The 12,009-nt window shown below is 37.5% G+C and overlaps 1 protein-coding gene across 1 annotated transcript in view; it reads right to left on the reverse strand.

Annotated features, from left to right (window-relative positions):
* LOC121409061 (probable ATP-dependent RNA helicase DHX37) overlaps nt 1-8,607 on the reverse strand; it is a 33,701-nt gene extending 25,094 nt beyond the window's left edge. The window contains exons 1-4 of the mRNA XM_041600857.1: nt 8,150-8,607; nt 7,135-7,235; nt 1,314-1,698; nt 577-725 (exon numbers count right to left, since the gene is read on the reverse strand). Coding sequence (XP_041456791.1) covers nt 577-725; nt 1,314-1,698; nt 7,135-7,235; nt 8,150-8,470 — 956 coding nt within the window. The 5' untranslated portion in view covers nt 8,471-8,607. The remainder of the gene's footprint in view (nt 1-576; nt 726-1,313; nt 1,699-7,134; nt 7,236-8,149) is intronic.
* Nucleotides 8,608-12,009: the final 3,402 nt, after the last annotated feature.

Here is a 12,009-nt window from a genome sequence, read left to right on the forward strand (position 1 = left end):
CATTCATATAATACGAGACAATCAAATGACTATCACTTACCTAAAAGTAAAACAGTATTTTCTAGCAAAACTGTATTTTTCACAGGACCAAAACTCTGGAATTCTCTGGACAGAGAAATGAAAGAGGCAGCTAATCTTATACGATTTAAATTACTCATCAAAAAATTTCTCCTGAATTCTTATTGATTCAATCTAATATTTGTGAACTTCATACTTATCCACGGTAGTATTGAATATTTTTTTGAAGTCAATATTTAATTTTGTATATAGTGTAAATACATTTGTGTTACAGTGTTTATATCTATACAATTTTATAGAATTTTGCTGATTATTTTACTCTATTTGTATCATATTACCCTTGTATAAAGTTTTGATAGGGGGTCTACATTTTACAAGCTCTGCTTTTTAGTAGGCCCCTCCACTTTTTTCATTTCATTGCTACATTTCAATCCTGCATATGTTATGCATTTTTTTCATTGTAAACATGATTACGAAATGTACTTTGATGATTGTGGAATATGAATATATCAATAAATAAAAATAAATAAATGGAAAGGGTTAACAAAGGGTACTTACATTGCATAACCAGCTTCATAGAGAAACTGAGGTACTTGAGTTGTCTTTCCACTCCCAGTCTCACCACAAATGATAACAACCGGGTTGTCATGGATACCCTCCATTACTACCTGTTCCTCAGCAAGAATTGGCAATGCAAGCCTCGCCTCCTACAGAACAAAAGACAGATCTTTGTTTATGAAAAACACATGAGTGAAATCATCAGCCTCTGTAAATGGTTGTTTTGCTCTACTGATGACCTCCAATATGGTGGAGAAAGTTCAGAACACGACAGAATTTCTGTCCATTTTTATATTAAGTTCAATTCACAATGACAATCATATCACCACACTACATATGACATTTCAGTTCAAAAGTAACTTCTATTGGAATTAACACTAATTTTATCTACTTTTCATATAAAGAGTGATAAAGCATCATTACAATCATCATAGAATGCATTTCACTGTTTCAATGCCTAATACATCAGGTAGCCATGAACAGCAAAACAAAATATAACAATCTATATGACTTTATTGAGAAGAAAAGAATTATAAGAAAATAATTATTTTTCACTTGTAGATTATATAACAGACTGTCAAAGATAAAGTGAATATAAAATCAAGATTCATGTATCAATGGTTCAGCTTTCATTCTAGTATCAGAGTTGATCCGAACAAGTCCTCTGATATTTCATAATCTTAATAAATTGTCAAAATGGAAAATACAAAATGGATGAGCATAACATAAACTCATACCTGAATTTCAGGTGATCTCTTCACTTGAACATATGTCGCAGGTTCAGATTTGACTTCGTCTTTCATTGTCTTCTTTTCACTATCACTTTGATCTTTAGTTCTTGTATTCTTATCATTTAAAGCAACAGCAGAATTCTGTTCTTTCACTGAAGTCCTTTCAACAGATACACTATTCTTGTTGGTATGGTGAATGTTTGATCCACTCCTCTCTTGTTCCTCTCCTTCTGATTCATTCAGCTCCAATTCTTCAGCCTCCTCTTCCTCATCTTCTGAGGATGAAGATGATGATGAATCAGTGCTTTTGCAATCTTCTTCTCGTAATTTCTTTTTCTTGTTACTTCCACTGATACTGTTGATTTTAACCTTGCCAGTACTTTCCAGCTTCCTGCAAAGAAATATGCATGTCAGATAAAAAAAAAAAACATGTTCACATCTTCATAAGATATAAGGCAGAAGACAGACCTGCATTTAAATATCATTTCACGCAATACACTGATTAACTTGCATTCAAACAGGTAAGAAATTATGTAGCACATTCCTGGATAAGCTTAACTCTTCATGCGTTCACCTGTAAACCCCCTGTGTGTTGCATTATTCAGAGATGCTAACTGATAGCTCAAAAAAATCCTGAAAACCCAGGCTGGGGTCCAGGGGCCCGCCAAGGGCCCCTGGCGGGGTCAAGGGCGAAGCCCCCTGAAGCTGGAACGTTTTCTTATTCTTTAGAGGGCTGAAATCATTAATCTACAGTAGTACATAACAAATAATTAATGACATAATAAACTTCATATCATAGGCAAGAAAGGTGCTCAAAAAAAAAAATCATGTAACCCGTACTCATTACGGTACGGGTTAACCTGCTGCGGGTTAATATGCTGCGGCCAATGGGTGCGACTCGGGACGGGTGTATGTAGCAGCTGGGGTGCCCTTTTTCACTCACTGTACTCATCAACAAGACAATCCTATACTATTGAAAATCCATAAATCACAATTTCTATCAAAATGATGGATAGTTCACACATATGAATTGATGAATACGCACCAGAGAACACATATTTCATGGTAGCAAATAGGTTTTCAGCTGAAATCCCGCGGCAGACAACCAATCACTCACGCAGCAGCAGGCAATTGCAGCCACAGCGGGCCGTGCTTCGACCGGTTCTACCGGGCGATCGCCCGACTGGGATAGCGCTGACACCCGTATCCCTGCAGGGTATAGAGCGGCGTTTGCAACTGCTACAATGTATTGCTCGCGCGTACCGTGCAAGTACAGTACCAGCTAAACTTCATGCTGCGCACAACGCTAATAATTTTCCGTCTGCGCAAATTGGCCATCCAAAATTGAAATTGCGCTCTCCGTGACAAGATTTGGAGGGGAAATTTTTACGGATTTCACTTTGACAATCGAATTTTTTTCCCGGAATATTTTTCAGCAAAGGAAAAAAACCGGAATTCCGGAAAAATCCGGAAAATTAGCAACTCTGATTATTTTAGCGTGATCCCCTCTACGCAGTATAATACACTCTGTTATTCAGAGTGCACTAACTTTTTATCTGATCATTTAGAAAGAAAATGTTGTGTAGCAAACCTGTAGAGTGTTTCCTGGGCTTTCTTATCGTATATAAATTTATTGGATAAATTATGGAAAAATGTATAGTAATTTACATTTTCTAAATGCTTTCTCCTAATACTTCCAACAAAATTCGTGCCATGAGTCACAGACTCCTAACAATAAACCTGGCCGTGGTATTGTTTGTGAGAAGGGTTTTTATTGATTTTCTCCCCTCCTTTTTCAATGAACTTCCTGGCTGTGATCAGGATGTATTGATTTTTTGGGAAAACTCAACGATTCTGTAATTTGTAAACTGCGATAATCCGTCGAACGCTAAACTAATGTCACACGCGCCATTGGTCGATCGCTACACATGTACGGTATACACAAATGCCAAGCTATACATTGTAGCTAGTCACGCTCTGTGGCATGCAATTGTTCCAAAAACAAAGGGACAGAGGACGTCTATGGGAAATGTGTGGTTGTGCAAAAATGCGAACAAAACACGCCTACGGATGTGCAATAATGCGAACGTAACGCATGAAGAGTTAAATCTTAACCCAATGGGGCAAAAGTACACCTCAGTAGTGCTGGTCAATATTACATGTCAATGTTAGTCAATTATCATCAGAAAAATATTACTGATAACACAATATTTTTTAGCAAGACTGAAAATTCATTATATACAATAATACATTCATTATCAGCTTCAATGCCCTGAGAGCAAGGGGGAAATGAATGTGAGGCTTTCATGAAGAGAGAGCAATTGGGTACCAACTACGTACAAAGTTCTGAGTTGTTTTATTAAAGCAATACAGAGCAGTATTTTGGTTAATAAATAGTTATGAACCATTTTTTTCCATAGTCAATAGTATTTTGGCCATATTGTGTTATTGCAATATATAAACATAATCATAAAATCATTATCGAATATTCAATATTATCTAAATATCGCATGAATTCAATAGTATCAATTATTATTCATACAGACAATTTTAGAGCCGAAATATAAGTGTTATTTTGTTGATGCACTCTTTTAAACCCACTTCAGGCCTCTACAAAAAATTTTTTCGTCACTTGCCCTGTTGGGCAAGTGATGAAAAAATTTGCTTGCCCGATAGAAAAAACTGCTTGCCCAATTTTTTGAATAATTTTTCATTATGACGGCACTACTCTTGTTTTTATTAAGGTATACAAAATAACAATTGAGAATCATGTCCAGTATAAAAGAACACACATTGAAAAGGATATTTTCAGCAACGTAGGCCCAAGTCTTTACGTTTATTTTGGAGAAAAAAAAACAATTTTTTATGGGTATTTAAGGTTTTAAAAAACCCTTCAACAAAAGTTGCTAAAATTTCATATTTTGCATCTATAAATCCATGAAATTGCTTCCTGCGTACCATATTTCCTTAGAATTGCTTTCATTTACCGTAGTTAGAAAAGTAAGAAAGCCAGTGAAAAATGTTCAGCTCTTTATTGACTCGGAAAAAATTATTTTATCATCAAAAGTGGAGTGGCTAAAATTTCACATTTTGCATCTTTAAATCCATGAAATGGTCATTTATTTTCCATATTTTCTTGTTTAAAAAAAAATTATTTGGAAACCATCAAGTCTTTTCTTCATAATTTTATGATGTTCCACTCGGTCAATAATTTTATCTACATGTTTTCACATGCTACTTTTTTATCTATTTTGAGGAATACCTGTTCACTTATTAATGAATTATTACTAACATTGTTTAATATTGTATGATTTTTAAGAAATTTTTTCACTATGCTTAGAATCTTGGGTGTGTGTGTGTGTTGTGTGTGCGTGTGGGTGTTTGTATGGGTGTGACTGTGAGTTGAACTTTGATATAAATGAATTCAATATCTAATTTCTACTTCGCCTATTCCAGTACAATAACCTGTACTCGGCCATGTAATAAAGGCCCACATACCCTAACTTTTCCTGAAGTTCTTTGAAAACGCAGACTTCTACGAAAATTGCATTTCTCCATGGGGGAGTCTAAATTTGGTGGGAATGTATTCATTAATAACTTAAATACACATGACAATGAAGAAATCATCAAACTTTATTGGAAGTTTTGAATAATATACCCGAAATGTAAACTCTGTCTGAAACAGAAAATCACCATCATTGAGGCCTTTACTGAGCGAATTGTCCCCCAGAGCTCTGGCAGAGAGACAGAGCTCAGACTGGCTAGCTAGTATGCACACGTGCGTGAGCCTCTCGCCGGCCTTGTAAAATAGATGGAGCTTTGTTTGATGATTTATTGTCTGATATTTACCTCATCCCCTCAAAAAGGGAAACAAATGAATTTTAATTTATAATCAACAAATACTGCAAGTTATTTTTGATGTTAATAGGCCGTTTTGAAAAGCAAAGCCGAATGACAACTCACCAATGCGCGGTTACTATACTGTGATTTATTTCCTGTGTAATTCTAATTATTTTATCACAGAATTGTGATATCGGAAGGGGGAAAATGTGCATTAGAAATTGCACATGATGGTAGTCATAATGGACCCCTATACTACATTCAACTGTTTCCCGGCCATTGCATTGATTTTTTTCATACCTGGTACCATGTATGGAAATACGTGGTACAGAAAAAATAACGCAATTTCGGAATTTGAAACTGCGCTACTCGCTATTTTTTAAGGCTTATTCATGATTTTGAGTGTGGATTTTTGATGATTTATGGAAAAACGAGGAACGGTACAGAAAAAAGACGCAACAACCACTTGCCCGATCGGGCAATTGACTTTGAGAAGTGCTTGCCCGCACGTCATTTTCACTTGCCCCGGGCAAGCGGGTTTGTCGCGCCCTGCACTTAATAAGTTTGTTGAACTCGCCTAATATTTTTTTCCGAGGTGACACAATATTGAAAATATTGGACGACTAGAAGGGGAATCCCCGAAGTTTGTATGGTAGGGGGTCCTAAAGCTGCGCGGGTCCTAAAGCTACGCACCACTCATCGCGCGCGCATGCAGTTTTCAATGGCAAATGCGCACTCTGTGCGTGGAATTAACTGTGACTGCAGAGTGCAGTGATGAACAATTCCTATTAAATTTTTTCTACAGAGGCTGCAGTAAATCTCTAAATGCAGAGAAAACCAACAACTGTTAGGAAGTTTGGAGTTATATTCGCTTTAATTTAATTTTATCCTATAATAATTTGAATATATTTTAGAAATTGAGGCACAGGAAATAGGATGGGGGGTCGGGTGTCCGGACACTTTATAATTTTGAAGCCTTCTTTTTTGTCTTTGGATTACACTAAAAATATGAATTCAATAGATGTAATCATCTTCTATTTTGTTCTCTACAATATTTCCTAACATTTTGTACCAGAAATTGATGAAACTTCACTTGCAAATTTTTCCAAATGACTTTCTAAAATTGATCGTCCGTACACACAACCTGTCCGGACACACAACAACTGGGTATACTATTTTTTTGCATGATAAATCGAGTGCGTAGCTTTAGGACCCCTTCTACTTCGGGCGGCGAAATCAAGAGGTGTTCGATAAACACGACGGAATTTTCGTATTAGGGGCCTAGTGAGTTTTGTGATATTTTCTACTTGATCTTTAGAATGTTTGCCACAAATTAGTGAAATATAATTTGTTGAAATATTAAAATTGGGACAGTTTTTAATTTTTTATTGTTTGAAAACAAAGTGCGTAGCTTTAGGTCCCCCCATCATACAGCAGAGTCAGAGTCTCAGGGCGGGAGGGTAAGTTAAAAATTATTTGCTAAAATTCTCTGTATGAATAATAATCATAATACTGGATGTCCCATTTTTCGGTCAATACAAGGAAATTTAGGACTCGCTTTGCAAAATATTGGACTCGTCTTCGACTCGTCCAATATTTATGCAAAGCTCGTCCAATATTTCCTTGTATTAACCTCAAGGCCATCCAATATTATATACATATTCACCCGACACAACTCATCAGACATAAAAATAAGAGTTAGATGGCATGCAGACATACTTCTACACTTGATTCTGGTGCTAACCATGTCTTCTGGTGTCAAATCAACAAAAATTATGTCTCTAGTCTAGATTTAGATGAAATCTTTCTAGTTGGAGAACAGTTTTTTTTCTTCAGTTTTTTACTTTTTTGTATCTCCTCCTACATAGATGGCTAGCCATCATGCTCAGTGTAAAAAACCTAAGCCCTGAATATGTAGGGTCAATGTACTATCCATATCGTGAATGCATGTTTTTTGTACTTTCATTCAAATTTAATCTTGAGTTACCTTTTATTTGACTTCTGGCCAATGTGTGCAAATGAAGAAAACATTGACATCTCCTCTGTAGAGGCTTGATGCTCAGCCAGAGAAGCAAGGAGCTCAGCTCGCTAAGAAATTAAACCATTGCAAAAAAAGTTTTAAAAAAGTGAGACAAAAGAATGAGAATTAAAGAAATTTGAAAATCTATAGGCACAATTTTAAGCCTTTGGTAAAGGGTCAGCAATGTGACTTATACTAAAGTATCATCTAAAATTGCAATACTAAAGAGAAGAGGTTACAACTATAAAAAATCGAGACTGGGGTAGAAGGAGAGAACTTTTCGTTTTTTTGAGGTTCCAGTTTGTGCCCAGATGTCAGGAAACTGCCACTCGTTAGACCTTCATCACTAGAGGCGCTGGTCAGAAAATTGGGATCGTCCCAGTTTACAGGGACTGTCTCAGTTTATAAGGATTTCTTCACACAAGAAATCTAGGAATGTTCATTCACCTGTCAAGTGCCGACACCAATCAAGTGTGCTAGTCAATGTAAACATATCACGTTTCATAACAAGATTATTGGAAGACGGTAAGTCATGAAAAATAGACGGTGAACTGGGGGAATTGAGGTCACTGAATCTATTTTTAGCACTCTCCATTTCCGTAATTGCTGTCTTTGTCCCGTAGGGGGAAGTGAAAAAAAAACGTCCCCATAAACAAGGACAGTCTCAATTTATCAAGACATGATTTGTCTTGGTTTATGAGGATATCCTTGTTTTCTGGGACAATCCCAATTTTTGGACCAGCGCCTCTACTGTTCATCCATATAATCGTGGTAAGTGCTTGATTTCTGTTTTAACTATTTATTCAGAGAATTATTTTGACCATACTTCACGCTCGTCAGGTGAGTATGGTCAATTACAAGGTAAGGTCCTGGCGGGCGGGAGTTCCCTGGGTTAGATCTAAATTAACATTTAAATTTTTCCATGACAATTTTATGATCAGCCATCAGGGGACAAATGGGCTTGGCCTTGGGAAAAACTTACCTTCCATTTCTTTTCTTTCTGCTCCAGTACTTTCTGCAGTTTCTTACGTTGTTTTTTACTGAGTTGCTTCGGCTGATTTTGCTCGGCTTTCAGTCTTTTCGTCTCGACATCGGTATCCGTTTTCTTGCCTGGCAAAACCAGCGCATTGCTGTCCAGCACACAGCTGTGACTTGCACCCGGGAGTTCCGGGGGCAGGGAAGAACGACCATCCGTTGATACTTCTTCTACAGCCACGCAAGGAGTCCGATGGGCTTTCCTAACCTCGGAATCGTCAACGATTTGACGTGCCCTAGCATTGAAGTTACGTTTTCTTTTCCCCATATCGACTTAAAACTCTGTTTTTTGGCTCATGGGCAATAATATAACATTTAAACAAACTTTGGACTGTAGTGTAGTGGATCAACAGCGTACAGCTTTTCTCGATTACCACACGTGAAAATCCGGACCGATAAACTGAAATTATCGCTTACTAATTAATTGATTCAGCAAAACGAACCCGCCAATCTAGAGATGGATGCCTCTCGTCTCGTTTTCAGAAAATGTCTTTAACCAACGTTCGCCAATAAATGGGGAATGTTTTCATCCATATTTTTTCCCGATAGGCCATTAAAAGCTGATTTTGTTGTTGTTTTAAGGGGGTATTCCAATTGGCGGCGGAAGGCAAAATTTGGGGGGTCCACCTGAAATTTTGGGATGGACACCAATAAAAAATTTGACAAGCAAAAAAAAATTATCAATCCAGATTTATGGGGGACCACAAAAAATTTAGAGGGTCCATCTGAATTTAGGGGGGACGCAGGAAACAAAATTTACGAGCAAAAAAAGGATTCTCAACCAAAAATTTAGGGGCGACCCCCCCCCCTCAAATTTAGAACAACATGCCCGCACTGTATAGCTGATAGAGAAAAGCCTATTTATTCGTCTCCAAGTGAGTTAAAAACAATGAGAGTATATAGCATGACTAGACCCTGGCGGATCCAGGGGAAGCAAAGTCCCCCCCCCCTTAGAGGCACAATGTTAAAATGCCTTTAAAACAGAAGTGTGCTCCCCCTCCCCCCCCCCCTTTGAAAATGAAAACCTTTTGGTTAAAACCATTTTTTTCTCCTTGTCAAATTTTTCCTCGGGAAAATGTGCCCCTCCCCCTTGGAAAATCCTGGATCCCCCCCTCATCGCAGACACCTATAGCATCCATGGGCGGAAATCTGTCACCAAAGGGAGGACCAGGGCCTGGAAAATTTGACAAGCAAAAAAAAAGAAGGAAAGAAAAGGTTTTCACCCAAAATGTATAGTCATTTAGACCAAAATACATGTATGATTTCGATTGTGAAGTGATGTATTTTGCTCCATCATAAAAGACCAAAAATAGTAGGGGGACATTGATATTATGTCCCCCACTATTTAGGGTAGGGGCAGTGGCGTAGCTACGGGGGGGCCTGGGGGGCACGTTCCCCCCCCCCCTGAGATTTGGTGTGCCCCCCCCCCAGGTGCCCCCCCCCCCAGAAAAAATTGGCAGAGCAAAAAAAGAAGAAGAAGAAGAAAGACAGAAGAAAAAAGAAGAGGAAAATAAGAGGAGGAAGACGAGTGAATGAAATAATGTGAGGGGAAGACTTGCAATTAAAACAATAATCTTTTCATGTTACAATATAAAATTTTTGCTGGCGCTTCGCGCCATAATTGCCTGTTCGATGGGATTCATATCTTGCTCAATAGGCTGATGTGGAGCAAGTTTTGAAGTCAATATGCAAAACATATTTTACCTCGGACATGGAGCTTTCATTATTTTTTTTTTCATTTACAAATTTAAGTGCTCTGTAAAATGTTCGTTTTATGGTCTACATATCAGCATTTTAAGCTCACGCTTCGTGGTCACATTGTTTGATTTGCCAAGTTCATATTGTCTACGTGTATTTCATAACGTTCCATTAAACAAATGTATTCAGAATGCCCAGATTTTAGGTCTAAATATAAAACATGCGCGATGGCGTGCTTTAAATGTACTTAAATTATCCAGAATTATCAATAATTGTCTGCTCACGCTTCACGATCGCATTATTAATGATACCCAATTGACTATATCCTATTTATGACTTACAAAATATGAATACAGTGTCCCGCTTTTAGGTCTAAAATCTCAATTTTCTTCCTACGCATCAATTTTTTAGTTACATACTTATCCCATTAATTAATACAAAAAGTGCTTAGAATGACCATTTTTTTTTTAGGTCGTAATGTCAAAAAATTTGCTCACGCTTCGCGCTCGCATTATTGAAATATATAGGCCTACCGTCTTCGTGGGTATCTGTAAGCAGTCCTTAACAGGTCCCTTTTCGATAATGCTAGAACAGTTGATAAAAAATTCTGTTCGCGCTTGGGGGTACATACGAATCTTGTTCAGGATCACAAATAACATTGCCCAGAAAAATATATTTCAGGAAAAAATACATTAAAGTATAAAAAAAATCGCTCGCGCTTCGCGCTCGCACTTTTTATAAGGCTTATGAGATTATTTTATGTTTATGTTGTTTTATAAGAATAAAACTAACAAGTGACTGATATAGGTGAAGATAATTTCGGGCCCCGTCCCCTACTGGAGAAAGTCGGATCCGCCCTTGTGGACACATACACACACACCGGAAAAATGGCCGGCCCCCCCCCCTGAAAAAGCAAGGACCCCCAGTGCCCCCCCCCCCGGGAAAAAAATTCTAGCTACGCCACTGGGTAGGGGACGCGACCCCCTGTCTCCTCTGGGATTTCTGCCCATGATAGCATCTATTGGGGATCCAAAAATGAAGAATTTTCAAATTGGGCCTATAAAGTTTAATAGGCAAACTATATCATGTATATAAAGCCCTGTTATAAGCTATACCCCGTGCACGTGTGTTGAATGGCATGCCATACATTAGTTGCAGATGTTCATAATAAAACATATAGATCAGCAATACACATGCAAATATTTGACCCAAATGGAAATTTTGACACAAATTCTAATTTTTCCCAAATACAATTACCCGAACTGTCCAGAAACCAATTTCTATTAAAATCATATTGGAGTGGACATGCATGGCTTGGCAAAGGACACATCAAGATTCCCCCCCCCCCCATTCAATATCACATTGGTAAACACATATCTATAGACCTTATACAGTGCGTATCGAAAAAAGTTTACACTTAGAAAAAATCCTGTAAAATTATATATTTGTAATATCCTAAAGATTTTTCCACATTTTAACATTGGTACAGATCCATTTCAGCAAATGACGATAACTGTCGAAAAATATTTCGGCTTGAGTGAGCACCACTTACTTTTGAAAAGTTAGTGAAAAATGATTTGCGCATACAGAACTTGAAAATAGTTATGCGAATAAAAGTGGACCTTAGTCATGAAGAACATGTGGAATTTAGCTAGTAAATTGATTTGATGATATTTTTACCCTTTTTAACTTGTTTCCTTGCCCAAAACACTTCGAAGAGTGCATTGCACACTCCCCACTCCCCCACACACCGAGGCTATTTTGACGATATTTGCTTTACACTGAGCTCTGATTTACATGAAATGCCTAAGGCTTCATTTTCATTTCATTAATCATTGTCAAGCTTGGGAAAAGTGTGGAGGAAACAAGTATCAAATTAAAAATGAAATGTAAACCCACTTTAATGATACAAACTTAGTGAAAAATGCTGGAGATGTCTGGTGTAAACTTTTGTTCAGATTCAGTTATGTCCTCAGATCCAGCTGGCACACAAACGAGTGAAGGTTGTGCTTACTAAGTGTTGAAATTTCAATTTGGGTGGCAAAATTGTTACAAAATGCTGGAATGTATCCGTTTTATTTCAGTCGACTAAAAGTGCAAGGGAAATGT

Source organism: Lytechinus variegatus, chromosome 2 (assembly GCF_018143015.1).
Source record: "Lytechinus variegatus isolate NC3 chromosome 2, Lvar_3.0, whole genome shotgun sequence".
Taxonomy (NCBI): Eukaryota; Metazoa; Echinodermata; class Echinoidea; order Temnopleuroida; family Toxopneustidae; genus Lytechinus; species Lytechinus variegatus.